This window comes from Fusarium tjaetaba (assembly GCF_013396195.1).
Source record: "Fusarium tjaetaba strain NRRL 66243 chromosome Unknown NRRL66243_c0000130, whole genome shotgun sequence".
NCBI lineage: Eukaryota > Fungi > Ascomycota > Sordariomycetes > Hypocreales > Nectriaceae > Fusarium > Fusarium tjaetaba.
The window spans coordinates 184,750-210,845 of record NW_023501326.1 but is presented as its reverse complement, the minus strand read 5'-3'; the positions used below and the strand labels follow the sequence as shown (position 1 = coordinate 210,845).

The 26,096-nt window shown below is 48.9% G+C and overlaps 8 protein-coding genes across 8 annotated transcripts; 3 read left to right on the top strand and 5 right to left on the bottom strand.

The window, feature by feature from the left end:
• Positions 1-727: 727 nt before the first annotated feature.
• Positions 728-1,726, bottom strand: FTJAE_6721 (uncharacterized protein; the record flags this gene model as incomplete). The annotated part of the gene is made up of 1 exon (XM_037353363.1): positions 728-1,726. One exon carries the CDS (start codon positions 1,724-1,726, stop codon positions 728-730), a length of 999 nt encoding a protein of 332 aa, XP_037206264.1.
• A 1,368-nt stretch (positions 1,727-3,094) lies between these two features.
• Positions 3,095-5,546, bottom strand: FTJAE_6720 (origin recognition complex subunit 4; the record flags this gene model as incomplete). The annotated part of the gene is made up of 4 exons (XM_037353362.1): positions 3,095-3,670; positions 3,726-4,154; positions 4,204-4,365; positions 4,416-5,546. The coding sequence occupies 4 exons, from the start codon at positions 5,544-5,546 to the stop codon at positions 3,095-3,097; spliced, it is 2,298 nt and encodes a 765-aa protein (XP_037206263.1).
• Positions 5,547-7,031: 1,485 nt separating this feature from the next.
• Positions 7,032-9,242, top strand: FTJAE_6719 (bacterial low temperature requirement a; the record flags this gene model as incomplete). The annotated part of the gene is made up of 7 exons (XM_037353360.1): positions 7,032-7,208; positions 7,259-7,383; positions 7,434-7,501; positions 7,548-7,652; positions 7,706-8,080; positions 8,135-8,784; positions 8,841-9,242. The coding sequence occupies 7 exons, from the start codon at positions 7,032-7,034 to the stop codon at positions 9,240-9,242; spliced, it is 1,902 nt and encodes a 633-aa protein (XP_037206262.1).
• Positions 9,243-9,655: 413 nt separating this feature from the next.
• FTJAE_6718 (uncharacterized protein) lies at positions 9,656-10,923 on the bottom strand (the record flags this gene model as incomplete). Its single annotated transcript, XM_037353359.1, has 3 exons — positions 9,656-10,024; positions 10,082-10,444; positions 10,495-10,923. The coding sequence occupies 3 exons, from the start codon at positions 10,921-10,923 to the stop codon at positions 9,656-9,658; spliced, it is 1,161 nt and encodes a 386-aa protein (XP_037206261.1).
• A 1,000-nt stretch (positions 10,924-11,923) lies between these two features.
• On the bottom strand, positions 11,924-13,431 carry FTJAE_6717 (bystin; the record flags this gene model as incomplete). The annotated part of the gene is made up of 2 exons (XM_037353358.1): positions 11,924-12,788; positions 12,839-13,431. The coding sequence occupies 2 exons, from the start codon at positions 13,429-13,431 to the stop codon at positions 11,924-11,926; spliced, it is 1,458 nt and encodes a 485-aa protein (XP_037206260.1).
• Positions 13,432-13,943: 512 nt separating this feature from the next.
• On the top strand, positions 13,944-15,436 carry FTJAE_6716 (uncharacterized protein; the record flags this gene model as incomplete). The annotated part of the gene is made up of 4 exons (XM_037353357.1): positions 13,944-13,988; positions 14,187-14,387; positions 14,443-14,556; positions 14,609-15,436. The coding sequence occupies 4 exons, from the start codon at positions 13,944-13,946 to the stop codon at positions 15,434-15,436; spliced, it is 1,188 nt and encodes a 395-aa protein (XP_037206259.1).
• Positions 15,437-15,795: 359 nt separating this feature from the next.
• FTJAE_6715 (uncharacterized protein) lies at positions 15,796-18,482 on the bottom strand (the record flags this gene model as incomplete). Its single annotated transcript, XM_037353356.1, has 5 exons — positions 15,796-16,361; positions 16,414-17,434; positions 17,494-18,161; positions 18,208-18,303; positions 18,356-18,482. The coding sequence occupies 5 exons, from the start codon at positions 18,480-18,482 to the stop codon at positions 15,796-15,798; spliced, it is 2,478 nt and encodes an 825-aa protein (XP_037206258.1).
• Positions 18,483-22,420: 3,938 nt separating this feature from the next.
• FTJAE_6714 (uncharacterized protein) lies at positions 22,421-25,852 on the top strand (the record flags this gene model as incomplete). Its single annotated transcript, XM_037353355.1, has 2 exons — positions 22,421-23,184; positions 23,233-25,852. 2 exons carry the CDS (start codon positions 22,421-22,423, stop codon positions 25,850-25,852), a joined length of 3,384 nt encoding a protein of 1,127 aa, XP_037206257.1.
• Positions 25,853-26,096: the final 244 nt, after the last annotated feature.

The window sequence follows — 26,096 nt, the reverse complement described above, 5'->3', positions numbered from 1 at the left end:
CACGAGTATCTTCAGTCTCAGAACACGATCAGGCACACAGCATCTGCTCGTCAGCTTGCCCACTTTCGTCTGAGACTGTCAGATCTTTACGGCTCACAACGCTATGATTCCCTACGAGCAATCAATGAAAACTTCGCTTCGCTTCTCATCACCAACGTATTAATGACAACCTTTTTTGACTTCTTTGGGCCATCATGCACTCGCGTTTAGACCGTTGAAGAGTGGGACTCTTGTTACTCCCATCTCCCTTCAAACACCACACTCATGTCTCAGACACTAGAAGCTGGGTGTGGCTTGATCAAAGGAAGGATGAGGAAGAGACACCATCTGTTCAGGGGCTTAGAGCTGGTGATCTTCTTTGTGAACCCCATTCCCCACTAAAAGGGTTTCCCGGGTTTGGATAAACCACACTGAAGGGGATTTCTTTTGTTCTTTTGGGACTTTTTGATAGAAGGGGAGCTTCGGATGGCATTTGCATTGCTAGGAGATGATCTTTATCGTTGGTATAATATGAATACGTATAGTACTCAACGTAATTTTATCATTATGCTCATTAAACCTGCGTCCGATATCCTGTATATTGTCAATGTGCTTCCCTCGTACCTGATATGATATGATGTGGTATTCAAAAGATAGACATAACAGTCCTGGCTAGAAATGACGCCCCTGCTCCAAACAAAAAAGAAACAACCATAGATCAGCCATGTTATGCTGCCGCATGCAAGCCTCAAGCTAGCTCTGCGGGCCCTGACTTTTCTTCGTAGTGGCGAGGATGGTTATGGGTGCCATCGTCTAGTTCCGCAAAGTTCTCCCGCTCATCGTATGGGGTCCGTGAGTTAGCATAGGGGTTCTGACCAGAGAACTCGGTGTAATGATCAGGCCTGCTGTTGCCACGATAGACAGTTCCTGCATGACCAAGCCCCGACTGATTCGAATCTAGCCGCTGAGGTTGTCCAGGGTGTACTAGACCGCCGCTTCTCTGCGGATGTACGGATATGTTGCCCAAATTTAAAGAGGAAGAGGGTGTGCCGTGGCCATAGGTAGGTGGTGAAGATAGGTCCGGGGCAAACTCGCGCTGGTCATTGCTCACGGCAGGTGGGAGAAGCGGCCCCATAGGCGGTACTGCTGAGGATTCAGACCCTGTAGGGGTTGGCGTTTGAAGACTTCCTGGGGAGCTGGACCCAAAGTTTTGCATAGAGTGCCTTGCCATCTTCATGGAGGTCTTCTGAGATAGCTTCTCGACCAGTGTCCCGTGCGACTTCTTGATAGTCTTCTTGACAAACCCCACCATGAGCATGTTACAGCGCATATCGACATCCTCACGGAGATAGAGACCCGTAGTAGGCGCCCCGAGACCAAGCTCAACAGGCTGCGGGCGTTCTCCTGGCATCGTGCCACCTACAGACCAACGCCCACGGAGATCAAGCCCCATAGGAGCGTAGCTGTGCGTCTGTAGGCCATCAGGAGAGTCGAAGAAGGCTGCGGTGTAAGAGACCTGGCCGGAGACAAGACCGCCGGGGAGATAGTCGATACGGTCCGTCATGGAGTACCATACACACTTCTTCTCATCCTCCGGGGCGTGTGGCGGAGGAGGGATTTGGTGGCGTTCTATAATGAGAGGATTCAAGTCAATCATGGCGAGATGGTCGTGGAGAAAGTCGACTACATGCTCTCTGGATATGTCTGAGGGCAAGGGTGTGATAGTCGTGAATGTTGACCGAGTCATGGTTTTGCTTTGGTGATGGATGTGATGGATGTGATGGACACAGTATTACACGTATTTTTCTAGTTGGTGCAGTATAACTAGGTAGGTAAAGTGCCGGCTGCTGGGTGAGAGCAGTGAGATGATGAAATGCTGAGTAATGAATGAATATTCGATGATGATGATGATGATGATAAGAATAAGAATTGTAATAAGGTTGAGGAGCGATGATGATCAAAGAATATGTACGGAACGAAAAAAAGGGTCCAAGGTTTCCAAGTTTTTATGGGTTTGAATAAGTAAAACGTTGGCGATCTCTTAATTTGTTGTTGAAGATTTATTGGTGATGACGAAAGTTGATTCACTCTTGCTAAGGCAAGAATTTATTGCATCCAATCCAACCCATGTTATGGGACTCATGGGCAAGTACGACACTGCTACGTTACTTGCCCATCTCCTGCTGAAAATGCGATCCTTCAGCCCCAGTGAAGGACAGTTCAGTTCAGCTACCTATGGAAGGCAGGCACGGCGGTAAGCCACAAAATCTAACTAACTCAGCAGGTGCCGGCCGCTCGACGTGTCGAGCCTTCTATTCCCTGACCGAAGACGCTCGGGAACTGGGCAGTGTTGTATTCGCTTGCCACTAGCTCAAGCTCATCTTGACCTAATCTCAGCCATCTTCAGTGACGTGATCAGCTTAAGAATAATTCATCAAGTATTCAAATTCAAATACTTTTACTGAATAAAAATAGCTTCACTTGTTTCAAATATCAACATAAAACATCATCAAATCAATTACAAATTGACGCTGTCACTTGACACGTCTCACTAAAACGCACCCTCGTCTGCCCCGTGAGATTTTAGCATGTTATGGCCATCAAGGGGACCTAAAAAAGCCCCCTAATATCTTCAAACATCCAATATCCATAATATTGCCGAAGCAGAGTTCCAGTGTAACATGGAGTAAATCTGGAAATATTCTGGAAATCTACAGATGGACTTTGATCTGCAAAGATCCTCTCCTCGTAACCCGTATCTACTATATTCGAAACCTCAAACTGTTTCTCCTCACCGAATATCCTCACAGCTCTTCACTAGTGTGCCGTGTTTCCCGCGTGCCGTAAAGTCGGGTCCCAGAATAACTCACCGCGATCTTCAAGGGGCAAACCATCCTCTTGCAAGGCCGTCTTGTTCCCGTTGCAAACCTCTTCAGCAAACCAAGGATGTTAGCAAAGTATCGCCGATGTATTCTTTACATGTCTCTACAAAAGACATGTAGATGCAGGGGCATCATTAATCCTGACTCTATCAATGGAGTGCAGATGTGTATCTAACACGCCAGTAGGGCATCATATCGTAAAACAACAACCTCGCCTTGCCTCACCTCCTCCACTAAATCTCTCTACACCATCTCGCCAGTACAGCGTTCAGCTTCACCGCTGCCGGGATCTCCTCCAGTGCGACATCGACTTTCCACATCTTGCCCTCCAATCCACCATGCCCTAGGTTACGGGCACCACCAATACCGGCTGGCACAAGCAATCCAAGGGAGATCAGCCGTTCCCATGCTATACCAGCCACGCCCCGGCTCCAGACTCGCACACCTCCACCTACAGCAAGCATGCCTGCCGCCGCCGAGTGCACTCGCTGTTTGCCCATCAGGGAGCTGTACTCATCATACGCCATCGCCAGGTTGACCGTGTCCGTGTGTGCAACAATGTCCAATCGTGCTGCAGCAATAAGGAGACCCAGGTCCAGCTCTGACAGTGTAGACAGCAGGTGAAGTCTGGAGTCAGGGGCTGTCAAGGATTCAATCTCTCCTTGCACAGAAGGTATCTTGAGTGTGACATCGTTAGCTGAGAGAGCCGACAGGGGCAAAATCCATTCGGTAAGGAATGCCGAAGTCGACTTGGTCGTGTAATAGTGATACTGAAGCAAGTCCTGGAAGGATCGTTCTCTGTAGAGGCCCTAGCCTGGGTGTTAGTATCCAGCAAAGTCATAGATATGCTTTGCTTTGACTTACCTCTATCTTTTGGCTCCAATACTGCTGGAACTCAGCATGTCCTTCAAGATAGGTGTTGATACCCTCCTTTTCAGCCTCATCACTATCGACAATCAATCCCTGTCTGCACACTTGCCAGTAGGCTTGAAGGTTCCGGGGCAGAGAGAGGTAGACGTAGCGATGACTGAACCGACTCTTGACTCGCTTCTCCAGCATCTCAACAACATCTAACCGAGTCGTACAGCCAATTACGGCGATGGGCGCCTTTCGTGATTGTGCAATATCAAACAAGTTGTACAATAGTGTTTGTCGAGGGTGGGATGCAAACATGTCGAATTCGTCAATCACAAACACAATCGACTGTGACGTGACACCTTCGTCTGTACCGATAATTTCAGAGGGATGTGACAAGAGAGCCAGTAACGACGCCATGGTGTCGGCATAGTTTGTCTACATTGTCAGTGAGTCTAGCCAAGGGCTAGGTATTGAGGTTACTCACTCTGGTCACCAAGTCATCCTCGACCTGCATCTCCTTGCCCAGCTGTCGCCAGATTTCCTTCAGCGCAAGCTTGTCGTCTGTGTGGATGAAACCATTGAGCCTCACGACATGGAAGTCGTTCTTATGCTCCTGAGATACATCCGAGATGACCTTTTCTAACAACTGAGATGTGGAATTAGCTTTCGGTTCATCCCGGGAACAGTAAAACTTACAGTGGTCTTTCCGCAGCCTCTCCCTCCAATGACAAGCATTGAGTTTCCTTCACCAGCAACAACCGTTTGTTCCACAAGTTGGTAAACCTTCTCCTCAGCCTCCAGCTGGCCAGGCAACTGTAAGCGTCTTCTCCCTGTACATCGGTCCAGAAGAACTCGCTGTAATGATCGCACATGTTGTCCCAAATTAGCAATATCAGGTACATCCGCTGCGATCTTGATGGCCGGAACTTCGACGCCTGCAGTCTTTTTCGGCGTCTTAAGTATGTCCTCTTGAGTACATGACTTGCAAAGCCAGTCGCCTTCAGGGATATCAGGCACTCCGTAACATTCTTGATGAACGGCAAAATCACACATGTCGCATAGAATAATTTGGTTCGGAGGTTGGGAGTGCGGTTTGATGCAGATTGCGCATACAAGTTCGTCCGCCTCAGAGTTGGCCGCCTTACGAGGTGTCTTGGCGTTCTTCGGCAGGTCCTCAAAGTAGACCTCTCCATTTCGATCTTGGCCTGCCCCAAAACTAACATTTTTCGGTGGTCGTCCTCGTGGTCTGCCTTTCTTGGGAGTCAGAATTCCCTTTGGTGTAGGTTTCGATACCGATAGATTTCCATTTGCTGTGGCCAACTCGTCGGCTGATTCTTGCGTTTGAGTGCCTTGCTGGTTTTCTTCATCCCCTTCTTGTACCTTCTTCTTTCGTGGTCTGCCCCTGGGTCCGGGTGGTTTTTTGGCTGTTGTGGTTCTCGGTCGCCCAGGGCCTACTTTTTTGGGTAGAGGCACGGGACGGGGAGCATCTTGAGTGTCCCATATTGTGCCTTTCAAAGCAGATAGTTTGATGGCTGGTCGAAATTTGGGCGCTGCAGAAGCTGGTGGTGGTGGTTGTGATGGTTGAGCTGCAGGTTGTGTGTTGGAGTTGGGCGCTTCAAGGTTGTTGTTCACTGGTGGCCAGGCGTTTTGACTGGATATAGTAGAAGAGTATGCTGAGTTGATAGCATCGAGAGCTTTCGGGGTCGAGGGTGATCCCTGTGCGAGTCCGTCGACTCTTCGTTTCTTTAATGTTGGAGGAGTAGGTACAGGATCGTCTTGAAAATGATTTCTCTTTCGAGCGCTTGCGTCCTGGCTAGGAGAGTCCATTGTGGTTGCGTGGATGACAGAAAATATCGTCAAATGGTTTCCGGACCGAAAACTAACACTGCATCATCTCGAAGTTTGTTTTTGTTGCCCATCGACATTATGGGTTGGTTGCGCTGAGTTACCAGGCCAAGTCAAGTCAAGGGGGAGACGCGTTTGACGCGTCGAAATGAGAATTAAGCGCTTGAATGGAGCCAAGTCACGAGACATGGGGAATATGCACAATGGCCCACTTTACCAGCCTTATGAGATGCTGTTGGTTTTTGAGTTTCCTAACTGGGTTGCATTCTTTAAAGACAATGGATGTTGGTCTGTAATTCGAGTCCAGGGGTTGTTGTGCTTGCATTTGCATGCAGTGACTCGGTCTATTTACATGTTTTAGCCGCTAATGACTCAACTTGGTTGCATCTGACCGCGAGGGCACCAGCATCGTCATCTCAAGTATCAGACCATATATCTATGTACTCAACTATCATCTCTGCCATGCTACAGTGGATATTTAGATTGCACGTTGAACTTTATTTCCCGAACGTCCTCTATCAACATAGTTCATTTCAATTAAGGTAGATCCAAACTTGTTCAAACCCATGATTGCATGTCTATCAGACCACAGAATACAGGGTATATAGAGCGGCTGGACGCAGAAGGTCTCTGCATGCGAATGGTAAGCAAAAACCAGCGAAGGATCCATCGCCAGCGTTACAACCAGTCAGCGCCACGAAAAATACAACCCAAAAGAGCAAAGACAAAACGAAACATCCTGGGAACTTTGGCTCAGCCGTTGCATTTAATAGCAACAGTCTCCACTAAAGACTCCAACGCTCTCCCAGCCTTGTGGATCACCACACTTTGCCAAGCTTTATCGGTGTCTCTAAAAACAGATCACCTGGCGAATCAGAGAGTTCAAGTCGTATTAGTGAGCCGTTTGTATGTGCCGAGTGTCTTCAGCTCGCTACCACTTAATATTGTTGGGGGCTAAGATTGGCCCTCTCACGTAAGATTCTGATACTACTCTACAGTGGGAATTGTTCAATCAGAGACATCACAAGGACGAACTAACCGGGTCCGGTTCGATGTTTGTGTCTGCACTAGTCAGTAGTTCCAGGTTAAAATTCTCTTATCAAGCCATTTCAATGTTGTATTCGCAACGGTCAAGGTCCTTGTTAATATCAGGGTGCATTGCAGCTACTGTACTTGGCTGGATGAATCCATGCATTCGTGGCTCTGATCAGCGTTTGAAGTTATCATTAAGGCCTGTAATCCCTGTCAGCCATTCAGAGCCGAATATTCGGTCCAGTCTACATAACTAGGCTTCCATCCAGTCTTGAAAATCATTGTAGACTGGATTGTCATCCTGGCCTGAGTAGTCTGCTTCAAGGTATGTGTAGAGATCCTATCAGATGTGAAGTGTTGTTGCATCTACGTGATGCTATTATACCCTGCAACGACGAAGCTTACCTTTGATAAGGGAGATTGTTTCTTTAAAGAATGGCTAGAGAAGATCATAACGAGAGCGCTACAGCAGCTGAAAAGCTCGCTCTCATCAAGAGTCCTCTTATATCTTTCGACTCTAGCATCGATGGTCTTCCCACAAGGACCCCTACTGCTCCTGATCTGAGCCTCTTTGGCAACAGATACGACGATGACTGTCCACAGTTCCAAAAGGTCTACACCACAAGACGTCACTAAGAGAATCTGTACTGACACGGAAACAGCACGAAGATGCCAGTCTACTCGAGCTTTTCTATGATCTCTTCTTCGCCGCCAACTACACTGTCTTTTGCGAAACACAAGGTGTCAACAGCCACGAGCGTTTCAAAGCCTATGTCGGATACTTCAGGTAGGAATAGAGAGAGCATGATTGCGATGAAGAGGCTAACAGATAGAAAGTATTCTGTGGATCACATGGCTCACTACTAGTCTATATGATGTCCGATTTGTAACAGACAGTCTCTTCGGTAGGTCAGTTTAGAATTACTTGTTGTACGATACTAACAGAGACAGAACGTGCGGCTCGAGGTGTCCATCTCGGAGTCATGGTTGGATTCGCCGTCGTTGCACCCAAGTTCACGCCTCACGATCAAAACATGAAGACCATGAGAACAATGTGTATGTTTTTCAACCCCATCCTACCCCTGAATTTCATATCTGACACTCTCTAGCCATCATCCTCATGGTCTCTCGCCTGTGCTTGGCTGTCGAATATGGAAGCATCCTCTGGCACGTCCGAAAGTACAAGAAGCAGGTCTTGCCGATGATGCTCCAAATTGGCTTGAACTTTGCCCTTGCCATGATCTATCTCGGCATCACATTCCGCTTTACTAACCACAATAGCAACGTCTTCATGACTTGGTATGTCCTTGCCGGTGTAGAGGTAATCCTCACTTTCGCCATTGCCTATATCTTCCCGGTCTTGAGCTTCCAGGGTACACATTTGATGAAGCGTATTGGTCTGTTGACTGTCATTATCGTTGGCGATGGAATCATTACTATTTCAAAGAGCGTTGTCACTATCGTGGAAAGCCCTGATGCATGGAGTAAGTCTTCTATTTGTATGCCCTTAGGCAAGGGTGTCTTCTAACGACTAACAGATGCTTCAACGATTGGCATTGTAACTGCCGCAGCGACAACAATCTATGCCGTCTTCCTCATCTATTTCGACTGGATGAAGAATCCTTATCTGCCCAAGTTCCGACAACAACTCTGGACTCTTCTCCACTATCCTCTACATCTCGCCCTCTGCCTTTTCATCCAGGGTTTCACACAGCTCGTCATCTGGACCAAGATCTTTGATGTTTTCAAGCACCTGAACTCGAGCTCAGTACTCCTAGACAACACAAGTCTCATGGCCAAGGCAACAACCAAGATGATCGTCGACGAGCTCCAGAAAGTGGTTACCAAGTTCTTTGAGACCTACACACCTCAGTATATCACGACTTTGAACACGGCCGACGCTGCGCTCAAGAATATCTCTACTATCAACGACACCTTCTGGCCACAGGTCGTCAAGTACTCTGATACAAATCTGGATAAGGATTACCCTGATGAGAAAGACTACCAGACTTTTGTCGACGCCATGGTTGGACTCATGAGTGCCATGGAGAACGCTCTGCTTGAGACCTTCAAGATCAACCTTGCGAAGGAAGTTGACGACGAGAACAAGAGCAAAGGCATACAGCAAACTGATTCTGGTTTTGAATCTGAACTCAATGAGAAGATGTGGGTTCGTTTTCAACTTATCGTAAGTCAATCTCACGCAATATCGTCGTATCTACTTCGGTTCTAATCATGACGCAGTTTAACTATACCTACATTGCAGCTGGTATCTCCCTGATCCTCATGGTCTCTCTGGCCGTCATCTCACGAACGAAACCATGGAGTAAATGGGCCATTACCCGTCACGTCCTCTTCACGCTCCTCGGCCTCGGCACAAGTCTCGTCGCATTGATAAGATACAGTGCAACACGATCCGCCGAATATCAACAGAGTCCTTGGATGATCCCTACTATCACCATTGTCTGGCTCGTTATTCTTGTACTGACTCACATTCGCAACCCGCCGCCTTTGTTCTTCAAGGGTAGCAAGTCCTTCTGGAGCAGAAAGAAGAATAATCAGCAAACTTATGACTATGTCATGCCTACAGAGGGCCAGACGGTTTATAAAGGAGCACCGAGTACCCAAGTTAGGTCTTCCGTCTAGATTACTTCTTAATTCTTGGAGCATAAGATTGGCGTTTTGAGAACATATTTGAGTCAAGCAAGTCGAAGTGGGACGAGAGTAGGGTGAATAGGCGATCATATAAACCAAGGGAATCGGAATACACAGAAGAATGCTATAGAGTAGACTATCATCACTCAACACCATCAATCAATGCAAAAATCGAATACGAAAGCACTGAACAAGAGCGTGCTGCCAACTCTATCACCTATTTTGTGACCCCTCTTGCTATTGATGTTATTACTTGATTCATCAGTATCCTACTACAAGAACAAAGCAGAATACGCAAATCAAAGTCATAGGGGTTGAGGTCTATGGTACTCCAAACCAACAGCCATTTAATACCCAAGGCATGGCCGCTCTGTCTTCCGGCTTGCTTCAAATGGTAATTCGAATCACACTGGCGCCATTCTTGATGCACCCTTCCTGCGCCCATGGTAGACACAGACACCAGTCCCACCGCTGACATGTTTTTCGTTGGTCGGGCACATTGGGCTGCTGGGAAGATGTTCCGGTAGCTGAAACTCAAAAGGAGGTCGGTCTTGAAAAGGACTCCTGCGAACGGGCTTCTTGGGCATCTTTTCCCACCACTCGTAAGTGTCGGCAACAATGCTCTGGCGACGAACTGTTTGGAGAGAATTCCTTCTCGACGGAGACCCCATTTCATCGTCTTCTGTAGGAGGAACTGTCTCAGTGAAAAATGAACGTGGCCGACCGCTCGCAGTGTCTTCGGCCAGAGGCGGTGTCTTTATTCGTCTTGCCTCCTACGAAAAAAAAGCTATTAGTATGTGGCGACCCGAGATCGCTTTACAAGAACATACCCCTCCCGGAAACTGGCCATTAACACAGTTGAGATGCACTGCTAGGATGTCAGCATCGGCTTCCCAGATACCGTATATGTTCTTTAACATACAAGAAGTATAGCTTGAGGCTGCCGAGGGAGGAGGAGTCTCACCTTTGAGTATCTCCCTCACAGAGCTGGTTACGCTGCTGAAAGAATCTGCTGATTCCTTGCGAGCCCACGGTGCCCTGCCAAAGAGCCTTCTTCGAAGCTTGGGCTTCGCCGCGTCGTCTTTGAACCAGGAACCTGTTTTAGTGATTTGGAGCATGCTGGAGTAATTTCTTGTGCCATCCATTGCTGCACATTGAAGGACATGTTGTGGGATAGCTGAACACATCGGCTCCTAGTCGAGATTAGTGTCAATCTATTTGTCTACCTACGAAACAAACTTACCTCTTTGCGAGTCTTAAATTTCAGCTTTGATTCGAGACTCTTCTTCGCTTTGACGTAAAAGCCTACGGAACTCGGCGGTGAAGAGGGAGGAGTATTCGTCTGCCCGTTTATCCCAGAATTGTTCATCGGGGAGATCGAGTCTGTGCTGTTCAGGCTGGGGGATATATCACTTGAATCTGGAAATTGATCTGAGAAGCGCGTGACGGAAGGATGCTGCAGAGAGAGAACGTGCGCCGATTCCGACACAAAGGGACTGGAAGGTGGTCTTGGCTGTGTTGGTTCGAACCCTTGGAAGTTGAGTGGCGCTGAAAGGGATGTTAAAGGAGATGCGAATGAATGGCCTCGAACGTCTGATTCACTGGCGGACTTTGTCGAGCGGTTCCTCCACTTGAAGAAGCTTTTCCCAGAAGTGCTCTTCCGTGGTACCATAATTTGGCGCTCTGCCCAGTATCCTTGAGGGAACCAGACCTACTCGAACCCGTCATGAGGAGGCCGTGGAGGGTCAACGCCGAAACTAGAGGATGATAAAGATTGTCGATAGGTTGGTCGAGGCGTAGCAACATTCGAAGTTAGAGGAGACGAGAAAATATTCTCCGGCATTGAAGGAAGGCTCGGATGGTGTTTCATTAGGTTTTCATATTTTGGTTTGGATGCCGTGAACGCCGCGGCGGCGAAGGAGGGAGACGCAGCCGTTCCATGAGGAACATTGAAGTAACTAGAGCTATCAGTATAGCTTCTACGTGTTTCGGAGTGTGGTATCGTACTTGGGCTCGTTCATATTATGACGAATTGTTGGCAATGATGGATCTGAACGAGACTGCGCCGGCATCTTAAACCTGGAGTACCAATGTTCGGGCGAGGCCGCCCTTCGGTCAAGACGATATACTCAACTTCGGGGCGACAAGATTGTGATGAAGTGGAACGATGTTGGAAAAGAATTATATATTGGCTTCAAGCAGCAAACTAGGAGGCTGGGATAGAGAATATAGCACGTATAGCGTCAGATGCCAGTGAGAAGAGCTGTTCCATAGGTAGAAACTCAGGAGGATGAATGGTGGGAGTATCGGATTCGCTCGGAGAGTGAGTTCCGATGCCTTCTAGAGGTGCATGGCAGCTGTTGTCACTGCTCCTTCCACATGCTGTGAATGATGGGCTCATGGCATCCCAATTGGGTAACAAGGACTCTCACTGGTGTGGAAGGCACGCAGGTGACGGACAGTGCACGATGATATTTGTAAAAGAAACATAAATGGAACAAAAGAATCATATGTAATTGGATTGGTATCGATATGGGCTTGTTGTCTCCAACAGACTCAATTCTATCTCCACTCAAGTCGAACCAGCTTGAAACCATTTTAATACGCCATACGCCAAGTTTGTCTTGCTTCATTAGAAATGCCGTTGATAGATAACATCAGTCTCATTACCATTAGTCAATGAGCATAGTGTCATCGCCATCCAATGCTGGGCCCTGGGGCTCCAGCGGCACACCACGTCCTCGTCCGGCCAACAACTCTCTCCTCACCTCAGGTCCAATAGCTGCGTGACCGTGTGTAAGGAGGAGATCCAGAAGGGCCTCACGTTGATCTTCTGTGACATCGCCCTTGTATCGCTGAGCAAATGCCAGCAGACTCTGGTGCCAGATAACGGGCAGCTTTGTTCGAGCATCGCCCTCATTCAGGCCCGACATGGCGTCGCCAACCTGGACAGAGGCAGGGTCGACACTGCGGAATCGCAGAAAGTGGAAAACCAGGGCATCGATCACCTGGAAAGGGAGAGCATACTTCTTCTCAAGAAGGGCCTTGATGAAGATATTGGTGGCACCTCCGCCCTCGGTTCCATGAGACGCCTCCTGGGCGGCAATATCGCATAGACCCTTCAGGGCCGCGGCAGAGTGAAGTACGGGGATAGAAATTCTAGTCAAGACGGCGGAAATGATATGAGCCTCGCGGAGGGTGCATGTTCCACTGCCAACAAGGGGGAACAGGAAGCCCTTGAAAAAAGCAGCAGGCTTGTAAAGAGCCTTCTTGAGCGAGTTGAAGAGATGGACGTTGAGCTTCTTGGTTTCGTAGATATCTTCGCGAACGCGGTCGAGGATGACCATTTCCAGGAATCGCTGAACAATATGGGGCTTGCTGGAGACGAAGATTCTTGTCGCCTGGTAGCAAGCATTGGTAGACCACTTGTCGGGCTCGGTGATAGCAATAATGTCTTCCCAGTGAGGGATTGTGGGGAGAATCTTGAAGGGCTTTGGCAGAGGTCCGGACTTGTATCGAGAGAGAATTTGGCCGACCCTAGGATTGTTAGCTTATGCCTTCATTTCAGGTTCCGATTGGGAGCTCACTTGGTGTAGACCTCGATGACCTTGGGAGGAAGCTCGTAGTCCTCCTCATCGGGAGGTCCCAGGTTGTTCTCTCGCCTCTCTTGCGCCGCCTCGTGAGCAGCAATCTTTTCCAAGATAAGATCTGCAAGGTTGACGCTCTCTCCCTGCTCCTCTCCTGTAGGCTTGAGATCCCAGCCATGCTTCAATAAATCATCCTCCTCGTCGGGCATGAATTTTCGGTACATGTCAAGATCATTGGGGTCAACCTCGATTTCTTCCACAACTTCTTCATCCTCGCCCCAAGCCTCGTCGTCGTCATAGACCTTGTTTTCCTCCTCAGCCTCATCGTCAAATCGCGAATCGTAGCCAAAAGTGTCGATGGTAGGTTTAGCGACAGCCTTGCCAGCATTTTCCTCCTCGGCAAGCTCACGACCTATGCGCAGAATGGTTCTGGAAGCGCGGTCGTCGACAAAGTTTTCCTCCTCATCATCGCCGCCCTTTGATCTCCTCTTTGAGGGCTTGTTCTTGAGAATACCAGTGGCTGTGATGTCATCCTCGAGAGGGTTGTGTCGTCGTGTCTGCCGCGAGGCAGAAGGAGTAGTGGCTTTAGGCATTTTGGGCGTAATGACTTGGAGATGGCACACAATGTGGGCTTGGAGTCGTATACGGTTTGGGTAGAATTTCAAAATTTTTGCCTTATCGATAAGGACCCCTCTTGCTCGAATTCGCCTAGTGCGCTGTATCAGCTCACAAAGGTGGTTCACCGCTTTTGGTTGAGAAGTTGTCTATGAATTGGATCACTTATATCAGAGTAATTCAACTTGAGAGGGCAGAAACACTATTCATGTATCGATCTATGCTCTATTTTTTCATTGAAACCTATACCAGAGCTTCTACGTATTCTTGCCCCTGTTGTCTCTCGTCTTCCATAAGTCCTCTAATTATTCACTATAAAATAGTATAAAAAGAAACCATGTATTTCCTAACTGTGCAATAATGCAACTGGGAATATATGATGCATGATATCGCTAATGCCTCGCCACGAGACAGGCCAAAACCTCCAACAGCCTTCCTCGTCTTGTTCTTGAAAAAATATGATAGACCAGGCTGATTCTGCCCCGCCACCATGATGACACAAAAAGAGACCCTTGGAAACTTCTTCAGCATGGATGTGGGTCCAACTGAAAATTCACTTGTTGACCACTAAAAATGATGCCCAGTCCTACTGAAGCAGCGATGACTTCAGGCCTCTACCCCCACTACTCTCATGCCCCTCCAAAATCATCACCAACTCTAAAAATTCACTTCAGCAACATATAGTGAAGATAATAAGACAGAGACAAGATGCCAACTGAACTAGAAGAGGCAGGTAACTCTCCGTACACCAGAAGAGTCATCGGCTAACATGTATCAACCACAGCTCGTCGGCTTCATCGCCAACCCCAACGCTCAGATTCGTCTGCTCGCTGCTGAGAACCTCGTCCCCTACTCATTGTCAGAACCCAGTATCTTCAAAGCCGAGAAACTTCAACCAGTCAAGCATCTCAGTTTCCTGGTCCGGGACCATCCTGTAAGTCGGGCCTGTAAGAATGAAAAGGGTCTTCCTGAGACTAATGATATCTCAGAAAATTGCTGAACATGCCATCACAATGCTGGTCAACTTATCGAGTGACCAAGAGGTTCTCGAATTCCTTGCAAAAGACGAGAAGTTCCTCGGTATTGTGTTCGATCTAATAGTGGTATGATTGAAGGCTGAAGAGACTCATTATCAGTCGCTAACACGGCACCTAGAACCCCGAAGAGCCTAATGCCAACTTGTTAGCCATGCTTGTGGCCAACCTTTCCAAGTGGGATGGCTTGAAAGATTTCCTCAAGCGAAAGCAAGAACCTCCCAAGGAACTCGGCTCAGACCAGGTTGTTCTCAACCAACTACTAGATTTGTTCGTCAAGGGACAAGACGGCACATACAACAAGCACGCAGACTTTGACTATCTAGCCTACGTCTTCGCTGATCTCTCCAAGCACGCCGATATTCGAAAGCACTTCCTTGAAGAGCAATCTTATGACAAGGTTATTCCCATTACCAAGCTCAAGGTTTTCACTGAGCACAAATCCGATATTCGACGAAAAGGTGTCGCTAGTACTATCAAGAACGTCGCTTTTGAGGTTTCATCTCACGCTTCATTCTTATCTGAGGATGAGATCGATATCCTACCTTATATCCTGCTCCCTATCATGGGTAACGAGGAGTACGACGTTGATGAGACAATGGATATGCTGCCTGATCTCCAACTACTACCGCCTGATAAGAAGCGAGACTCAGATAATCAGAATGTGCAGACACATGTTGAGACACTCACATTATTGACGACAACACGAGAAGGACGAGACCTTATGCGTCGAGTCAAAGTCTATCCTGTTATTCGTGAGACACATTCGCGAGTAAACGATGAAGGTGTTCAAGAAGCTTGCGAGCGCTTGGTGCAGGTATTGGCACGAGACGAGGAAGACGAGGGCAAGACAGAGAATGATGTTAAGGCGATTGAGGATAAGCCCGAGGCTACCAATGGACGGGTGGAAGAGGTCGAGGACGAAGATGACCAACTCGTTGAAGTTTAAACGGATTGTTCAAATAAAACGAACGGCCTGTGTTGTTCATGCATGGAAAAGGACAAAATTCCTTGATTCTCGAAACGCACCACAGGGCGAGGTTAAACACAGAGCAGAGACCAAACAGCTTTTTTATATGAATTGGATATTATGAATATAGGTACTCAAAAGTAACGTATATAGACATTGAATATTTTGCAACAAAACGAGTGTAGTTCGCCATGAACCTAAACCAAGGTATCGTACTCCTAGAATGCTGAGCCTGTGAAAGAATGTCCTGCCGCGCAATATTGATATGTATGCCCGTAAGTTCCATCATAAACCACGTTTCAAACGCCATCCTCCGATTTTATCCCACATTAAAACATCTATTTAGAATGACCCATATCCTCATCACTTTCCTTAAACATACTCTTCCGGATAGGGCTTGCTGAGGCCTTGGCTGTGATGTAGTCTCGACCAGGAGCCTCGCTGGCACTGGGAGGAGACACTGGTGCAGGGGATACTGGTCCTTCACCGATAGGTGAATTGGGAGTTAGGTCCGCGGGAGGAGAGGGAAGTGGCGGCGAAGGCAAGCTTGAATTTTCACTCCTTGGACTTATGGGAACGGCCGTATGCCTGAGTGCCAGGGCATCGCCCTCAGAGACGCCAGAGACATCAGATGTTACGCGAGTGGGTTTCCCGTCGCTTTCAGTTACTCCGGATACATCTGATGTCATGCGATTATGGCCAGCTGTGGGAGAGTCAGGCTGCGATACTTGAGGTCCTGTCGATCTCGAAACGGTGCTTGCATGTTCCCCTCCTATAGAGTAAGAGTTGCTGGAAGGATTTGACATGGAGCGGGATTTGCCGTCTTTGGCAAAGTGGGAGTACTTTTGGATAATATCGATGGGTGAGAGACCCGTGTCATGGAGCTCAGGAGGTCTTGAGGTGTCTAAAACTGTCAGTAACTTTCATCACCACTTGGGAAAGCAATTGCAACTTACCAGGCATCTCATGGATTTGGGTATCAGCCACCTCAGCGGGAGAGACAGGATAGGCAGGAGTATCAGACGGTGACGGTGATAGACCAACGAATCTCGCAGTTGAGGCAACCTCGGTTCCAGGACTTGTCGGGGTCTCGTCTGTTGTGACTGTAGGGGCCTTCTCGTTGTGCTGGCCCCTGATCCATGAACGGATACGCGAGCCTGGATCTTCAGTGCCATCGTCGCTTGATCTGTTCTTGAAGATTTTGCGACGGCGCCAGAGGCAGAATACAACAAGGATGCCGGTCACAAACATCAGTCCAAGAACGACTCCGAGAACTGGCGCAACCCAGTTTGGAAGACCAGAGCCACCGCTCTTGTTGTCGTCGTCATTGTTGTCGCCGCTGTCTAGTCGAGGTCTGCCCGTTGAGACTGCCTTAGTATAAGGCCAGTATTCCTTAATCTTCTTGGTGTCGTATTTAGTGCCAAATATGTCTTCAAGGGCAGACGTCGACCAGCCATCTGCAGGGGCAGTTGCGGTTGCACCACCTTTGGCATTACCTCCGATTTCAGAATGAATCTTTTCGTGAACGCCGTAATCACTGTACTCGTCAGGATCATATCCTTCCAACCACTGTCCACTGGTGACGTTGAAGTTCACAATTGGGCCTTGGTCAAGACAAGTAATCGAATTTCCAGCTTGAGACGTGTAACCACCAAAGACAAGCATTTGGTCAGGGTATGGCATGAAGCACTTGTGTCCGGCGCGAGCATGAAGAGACTTCCCTTCGTTGATCTTGATCCATGTGAAGGATGGCAACGAGAGTACCCAGACATCATCACTGTAAGCGTCCACTGGATGAATGCCATCGAAGCCGCCATAATAGAATATGTTGAAACTCGAACGATCTGAAGCCGTGGCAACAACAGCACATCCTCGAGTTCGTGCGCCTGGACCGTCCTTGGTGTCCTGCTTGTACCATTTCTTGTTGTCTATGTCGTAGATGTCGATTGTCTGCATAAACTCAGGGCTTTGCTTTTCCTATCATCGTGCAGTGTCAATATCATTTCCATATTGATGCAAGATTGGATATGACTTACACTCTCTGCCTCATTTGCAGATTTGCCACTTCGTCCTGCCCATTCAGGGTAAACAACACCTCCCAGGACAACAAGAATACCTTTCTTGCCCACAGGCACCCAAACAACCTCTGCATTGGCACGTCCCTTGGGCCCTTTCAACGTCGTGTTGGTCCAAGTTTCGTAGAGCTGCTCCTCCATGTTCAAGGTAATCAATGTGTTGGAAACATTCGTGGCCTTGTTCTTGGCATCGTTCGTGAAGAAAGCTCCATATGTCGGGGATCTCAGGCCAGAGAAATAGAAGGCAAGGTTTTCAGATGGTACATTTGCTGCCCCCCCGTATGCGACGTATCGAGTGACGTCTTTGTCCAGCTTGTCATCAACAAAACCTGGCTTCCATGTCGGCTTGTCCGGTCCATACTGGTATGCCTGGTAGCCCAAGACTTCATCCTTATCGGGTGCTTGATATAAGTCGTCGTTTCGCAACAGATCGCCACCGTAAAGGAAGAATTCAGCATCATTACCAAGAAGAGCGCCGTCGATAAAGTTAGGCGCAGCACCGTTACTGTTTCCTGAGCCGCCTCGTGCTTTTGACATGGCTGGTTTGTCGAGAAGAATCTGCGTCACATTTGTCGTCGTATTAAATGGAGTGCTTAGGTTGAAATTGAGGATGATACCCTCATTGTTACCTTTGATTGTCAGTTTGGCCGATATAAATAGAGGGAAATAACCAACCTGTGTCAAGTCCTGTGATCGCTTGGCCATCGTTCATATTTGCAATCCATTTGATATCACCGCCATCTAGATACACCATATCCCGAATCATTATTGCTAAGTAGACATTAGACACAGCTTTGACGAGATAATCAGACCATGTTCTCACCTCTTGGCTGCTTCCAAATACATATTTCAGTGCTGATTTGCCCATCTTGCCAGGCATCAAACTGTGCGACCGCTGGACCTATGGCCGCGGCCAGGAATGCCCACGGTGCAGCGTTTCTAAACATCATGACTGCAATCATGAGTTATTCAGAGGGCGTCGCACAGAGCAGGCGTTTGAAAGAAATTAACTGCAAGAAGATGCTAGTGGACCATTGCTTATTCTGTCCTAGAGACGCTCCCAATGGCCGGCAAAGAGACCGAAATATCCGCTGGGAGGCAAAGTGTACACAGGTAACAAGGCTAGTTCGGGAAGGTAAGCAATCCCTATTGAACAAAGAAAAAGCCTCGGTCTAGAATCAAAGATCGCTAAAGTGCCCGAGCAGCTCGATGCTTGGAGGGTTCGTGCAATATGCAAGTAGAATGACTGGGCAAGGATCAAGGAATTAGACGCCAAGACAAAATGATTGTGAGATGAAAAAGCAAACGGTTTAGAGAGGATCCAAAACGGTCTGTAAGACAGAATACCAAGATGGAAGGCAAGTGTACAGTATTCTCTGTAGAGCCAACGTTCGCCACTGAGACCAGTTGAGATCGGAGGGGGATGGGGAAAGGATAGGGCTGAGGGATCAGCTGTTCCTCATGCCCAGACAGCAGATTCGTCGGTTAGAGGTTTAAACAGCCATTGAGCTACATCCATGCTCTTCGGTGGCTGCCCATGCGAATATGGACACCATCTTACTGCGGTGCAGCATGCTCTGCATGCGTTGACTACGGTCAGGGTTATGCTTCCGAGCTGACACCGTTCTGTAAGGACATTACTTTCGACCAGGATCTCCATATCGCTCTACTCAGCCTCAATCCTCTGAAGCCTGATTCTGCCGCTAAATGATGAAAAGCTAGGCTGACCGTTGAGAATGGTTCATCCACTTCAAGTGTGGAAATTTTCAGAGCGGTAAACAGGTGGATATCCTGTTGCTAAGGGCTGACCTCGAGGAGTTTTTGATCTGGGATCGACCGAGGACTGGACCAGGGTGTAGGCACTGCTCCGAACAGGCCCTTTCAGCTTATGCACCTGATGGAACGGACGGTAGCCGATGGCGGTAGAGGGAATAGATGACCAGCCGAGTCAAGATGCAGGCTGTCAAGTTTTCTTGAACAAAGAACCAGTGGCTATGGCTGAGAAACAGACGAACCAACAGGAGCTCGTTGGTGGTGTTTTGTTTCACAGACTATCAACAGCCACAACCGCTAAGTGGCCCAGGCAGTTGGAATCACGGCGATCTCGCATGAGGTTTCAAGTTGATTGGACCAGTTGATCGGGTTGGATGAGGACAAGGCTCTGAGCAAAGACTATTGCCCTGTTCCTCTTGTGGGTTTTTCTCGTCAGCACCAGATTTCCCTATTGCGACGGAACGCGGACACGGACATGACCGAACGGAACAACTGGCTCTTTCTGACAGAGATGTCAGAGTCGCAAGAAGAAAGTGCAAATCCAAAAGTGCCATCCGTCGAAGGACGCGTAAAGAGACTTTGGAGGCTGGGCTTGTCCAGGATTGGACTGACATGGCCGATCTTACCATCCACATCCCTGCCAAAAATAAGCACTGGGACTTGTCGGGGGGAGACAATGTAACAAGACCACATCTCACCCATCGGACCCTCTCTCCGTGAAGCCAAGGAGAGGAGAGCCTCCGCCCGTACGGAAAAGGGTGTTATTTTTGCACTGCAAGGATGATCTCTCCATCAACTTATGCGCTGTGCTGTGCTGGCAACCTAACCATCCACGTCTCTTGGTCCGCTGCATATCGGACGCAACTCATCGAGGCCCCCGCAGCCACGACCACGATGAATCAAAAGTCGCGCAGATGTCAGACTGAATGCGAGGTTGTGACCAGGCGTGGGGGAGGGAGGAGATGATGAACTGTAGGCAACACAGCATCCGGCTTTGGTAATGTTCGGTTATTGAGGTGGGCAGTTTTAAATGAGTGTGGACTTGAGAGAACAAAGAAAAGGTTCAGATGATGATTCATCTGCCAACGCGTCAAGTCGGCGAAGGGCAATGTCTGATCCGAGCACCGTTGACCCGTGATTGCGATGGATGGATGTTTTGTTGTTGTGGTAGGTATCCTCAGAGAGACAGAGAGAGACCTCCAGTTGAATAAGGCTCGGCATGTGGCGGGGGCTATAGCGGGGCTCAGGGTCGACCCAGTGGGGATCGCAGTGGAACGGGCAGTCAGCTTTTAGCTTAATTATCCTGGTATCCAACCTTGGATTGACCGACAGACAGACAAACATCCCTTCTGTACCTAGTCAGGTACGCAAGAGCCTAGTACAGAATCTGCATTGTTTTTTCTCCGTCTCATAGAAAAAACAGGTTTCTACTGTGATATTCCAGTATTTTCAGAGACAAAACTCATGCAATGATCACCCGTGTTGGAACGGATCGTAAATCAGTGACAAGTGACGAAATCGGGGAGTCTCCACTCTCTCCCGCTCTCACAGGGCTGGACCGAAGCAAAAACTTCCGCCCTGGATTGGGTTGCGTTGTTTAGACTCCCACCAATCACATCACGAGATGCCCTGAGAGTCAGGCTGTGGCGTCTACCTGCCCGCCCGTTTCACTATAAGCCACCCACTAACTCTACTTGGCTTTCTTGGTTCCGATGGATGGAAGGAAGGAGTGAGTGAGCCTCGAACTTCCCGTCTCAACTTCACTCGCTCGACGAGTCAACTTCTATTGAGGCCTCTCCACATTCAACTTTTGACATCCAACTTCAAAGCACGCATGTCTTTGTGTGTGCCGCACTTGTTCTGTTTTGCTGTTTACGCAACATAATTCTACAGCCAATGACTCTTCGAATCACAATGTGACTGGCTAGTTTTGCACTTTTAATACGGGAAATTCTGAACCCCTCTACACCCAAAATGCTGCCGACATCCTGTGAGATCCGGCTTTCTATGAGCCACAGCATCATTGGCGTACCTTACACATCGAGTCGGTGACACTTCTGCTGCATTGTCTATTATTATTACAGACCACTCCGCGAACTTCCTCTCCCGTGCCAACGTCACAGTCTTGCGCGTCAGGCCTTGGCTTTCAGGCTGAAGAGAAAGGAACGGAGAACGGAGTACCGTTCGATGAGTTTTCGGTCAATTCTATCTAATCCCAAACCATGTCAGATATTCCATCTTGTCTGTCATGTGGTGGCCTTGTTGTCAGCACAACCCTCGTGGGTTGTGATGTGATATTGTCACTTCTCCGCCCCTTCACGGCCCGCAGCTCTGGATCCAAGAGCGTACGTGCGTGATATTGGAGTCTCTCAGAGGCATCAGAACAAGGCCCTTGTCCAAGTGGACCTTCAAAGGTCACCCTGCTTCCTCAATTGGGGCATATCTTAATGTGTATACCCCTGTCAGACCCTTGTTCTCATCCATGCTCTATGCATGTAAATGCATTGTTGCTCATGCTACGGATCGCTCAAGGTCAGCAAGCTCAGGCGAGGTACCCACAAACTCTTCTAGCACATTTTAGCTACAGTGTTGTACTCCTTCTTAATGGATCTTTTGTGATGTTCCTTGCTCTTTGTCTTAATAAGTCATCTTTTCTTCGGTGACCAGACTAGGATCTCTTTAATTTTGCTGACTCTTGGCTGTTGAGTTTGAATACATACAAACTTTTCACTCTGGTGAATCGGCTCTGCTCTTACATCGACCCGCAACTCGGCTCTCTCAGCTGCTCCCCTGCCGTATCTATACTCCGGAGTGGCTTACCAGAGTAATTAACTCTCCTTGTGGATGTCGATGTATGTGGGCTTGAAAATCCGCATTGCCGGTTTCTGGTAAGGCTTCCTCTGTTGCTCAGCCCCCAACCCTGTCCCAGCTCCTCTATCATATATTTGTGATACTTCTTCAAGCCCAATGTATTGATCTCTTTGTTTGACCTTTTCTAACATCGCAACCAAGAAGAGTTGGACTTTGACGTTCGTTTCAACCACACTCGCTACTAGGTCCAGACGGCTCTGACGCTGGTATCACTCACTCATTGCATTGAAGGCGGTTGCCTGTCATGCGCTTCTCACTATTACTCAGTGCCCTGGGCGCTGCAGCTGTTGAGATTCCAGCTCAGAACGTGGGAGAAGGTCTCTATCGAAGGAGTGAATCAGCAAGCCTCCAACCTGCTGCTGCCAATACGCAGGCGCCCGCTCAAGATGGATACTTCGCCAGCGCTCCCGAAGTTCAGACTTCTGCAGCCGAGGTCGAGGCAGAAACAACAGCGGCTCCGGCACCTCAAGTCACCTCTGCCACGCCAGTTGAGCAAGGCGATACCAGTGTTGACGGGGCTGATACAGGAACCCCATACATAGAGGACGGCACAATGGTGGTTTGGGATGCTAAGTGCGGTTGTCCTGTACCCGTAACGACGACTGTGGTGGTTCCTCCCCCCCCTGTTATCACAGACAGCTATCCTGCCAACGATCCAACTACAGTAGATCCTCCGCCTGAAACTACCACCGAGCCGCTTCCACCGCCTCCGGTTATCACAGATTCCTACACCGTAGTCCCGCCTCCAACCTATGGGCCCTCAACCACCAGCGAGGAGCCTCCTGCGCCTCCAACAACAACGAGTGAAGCCCCATTGCCCCCTACCACCACAACCGAGCCTTACGTACCTCCTACTACAACGACTGAAGCTCCTGAGCCTCCAACGACTACGACCGAGTCGTATGTACCTCCCACTACAACGACTGGGCCGTATGAGCCTCCAACTACTACCACTGAGTCTCCTGAGCCTCCCACCACGACTACGCCCCCTGAGACAACTCAATCTTGGTAAGTTGCTGTTGATTACTCAAATAGCTTTCACTAACATGCTTGAAGCGCTCCTGGCGGCACCAGCACTGTCACCGAAAAGATTACAGAAAAGGTCACCGAAAAGGTCACCGAAAAGGTCACCGTTACTGAGACTGAGAAGGTGACGGAAAAGGTCACGGAGAAGGTGACGATAACCGAGACTCAAGCTGCATCCACAATCACAGAAACAGTTCACGAGGGAACTACTGTGGTTGAGACTCGACCTGGGCCGACATATGTTGAGACACAGCCGGTCACAGTGATAGAAACTGTGCCCGGACCAACTTTCGTGGAAACGCTTCCAGGGGAGACTATTGTTGAGACTCTCCCCCCCGTCACAATCACGGAGCCTGGAGTAACAATCACAGAAGACGGGGGTACTGTTACTGTGCCAGGACCAACAGTTACCGAGGCTGGAACGACTGTCACCGAGCCAGGCACTACTGTGACGCACCCTGAAGTTACTATAACAGAGCCTGGCAGTACCGTGACTGAGGCTGGTACAACTATTACTCTCCCTGAGGAAACTGTCACTGAGCCCGGAAGCACTGTCACCGAGGCTGGAACTACGGTTACTGAACCTGCTTTGACAATTACCGACGTCGTTACTATTCCAGGAAGCAGGGTTACTATCACCGAGGCTGGAGAAGACGAGACAGTGACGATCCCCAGAACTATTGTCCAGCCTGGCGAAGATAGAACTGTGGTAAGGACTGTGACTCTACCTGGTCAGGAAACTGTTGTCACAGTGTCTGGCGAGGAAAGGACAGTCACAGTTCCCGGAGAGCGTACTGTTGTTACTGTCCCTGGAGAGCAGGCTACTATCACCATTGAATCTGTCGTCACAGAGAGACTGCCTGCAGAGACTGTTACCCTTACTAAGGACGGTGAGACGGTTGTCACAGTGGTTCCAGGCCCTACAACTGTCTACACTACTACCTTGACCATTAGCCAAACAGTACAGCTCCCTCCTACCACAGTCACGGCTACTCCTGGACGCATCACCTTGTGCCCCAAGCCTACAGGTCGATCTGCGCCACTCGACCGCAAGTCCGATCTCACATTTGGTTGCGAGCCAGGCTACGTCTGCAACCCGCCGAAGCCAGCATGGTGCAACTTCTGGGCGGAGCCACCTGATGAGGACTATCTTTGTGAACCTCAATACTGTATCAAGGCTCCCAAGGTCAAGAAGGCGAAATGGCGCAAGAACAAGACTGGCTTCTACCCTCGTTCTCCTGGTTACTTCAACCTGAACCCAGAGGCTTTCGGTCTTTCTTATGATATCTTTGAGAAGCAAGTCTATGAGAAGATCGTGAGTGGTGAGCTGAAGACATTCTCGACTGGAAACTGGGCTTCACAGACAACCTTGAGCGACTGGCCAGACGCCACTACTTCGGTAGCAGAGTCCTATGACAATATCCCCAGCAACAACCAACGACGTGGACTCCACATGAACGACAGGCGAGATGTCACTCCAGCCATTTGCTACGATGACTGTGATGGCGCATACAAGATCGCACTCTCAACTGGAAAATCAGACAGACTCTGCAGAGCAGGTTCTTCATTCCGTGGCAGCTACGACATGTGCCGCGACTGTATTAGTGATAACACCTCCAAGAGCAAGAACACCATTCGCGATTATGTTGAGCCTGAGTTTAACCAATTCATCGATTACTGTGATGGAAAGGATACCACGACTGTCACCACAGCTGCATCTGGTCCTGAGTCCCAAGTTACTGGATCTGCGGATGTTGAGACGACAGGGCAGGTCGAGGCCACCTCTGGCGATTTCAGTGCCCTTCCAGCGACAACTGAAGAGTCTGAGCCCGAGTCTACTAGTGCTGAAGCCGAGCCCCAGCCTACCACTACTGATACTCCCGAGCCTACTACAGAAGCTGTTGTTACCTCGGATGCCGCTGAGGCGACTAGTGCTGGGGATGAGAGCACCGACATCGCAGAACCTGTTTCTACAGAAGATGCTTCTACACAAGTTTCTGAGCAGGCCCAGGCGACCACAGATGCAGATGGATCGACTTCTGGTGCATCACAGCCAAGCACATCTGGAGAAGCTGCTGAAGAGAGTTCGGTTCCGGCTGAGACAACTGAAAAGGCCGAGGCGACCGAGACTGAGACAGCGGCTGAGGAGACATCAACCAACGGGTCTGAAAACTCTGAAGCTGGTGAGTCTACCACTTTGTCTATTACAGCCAATAGTGTTGTCGTAACTGTCACATCGTCACTTGGTGACTCTGAGACTGATTTAGTTTCTACCTTTACAGAAACAGGATCGAGAACAGCCCAGACCAAGGGCACCGAGACGGATTCTGCCGAGACAGGTTCAGAAACTGATGCTTCTGGAGCTGCTACCGAGACGACTGTCAAAGCTACACGATCTGGCAACGCAGATGCTACTGAAACTGAAACAGAATCTGGAGCTACCGCAACAGAGACAGAGTCGGGATCAGAGACTGAATCTGGTGCTTCTGGAGCCGCTACTGAGAGCAGATCGCGCCTCGAGACACGCACTTCATCGTCTACCTCAGACGAAACTGCCGCACCTTCAACGGTTGAGGCTGCTGCGTCACGATTGACAGCTAGCTTTGCCACTATCATCGCTCTTTTCTCGATGCTGATGGTGCTCATCTAATCTTCAAACAACAACCACTTTTTGAACATATTTTTTCACGACACTCCTTACATTAATGTCTATTCGAATATGACTACACGTTTATGCTTACGCTTCATGGATACTCAATGCACATACAGGATTTTGGAAGAGATGACTTTATATATTTGGATATTTGGCTTTTGCCACGACACTCATTTGGCGCATGGTGGGAAGCATATAGAATCAGCATTGAGATACCAGACACTCCTTATATATATACCAC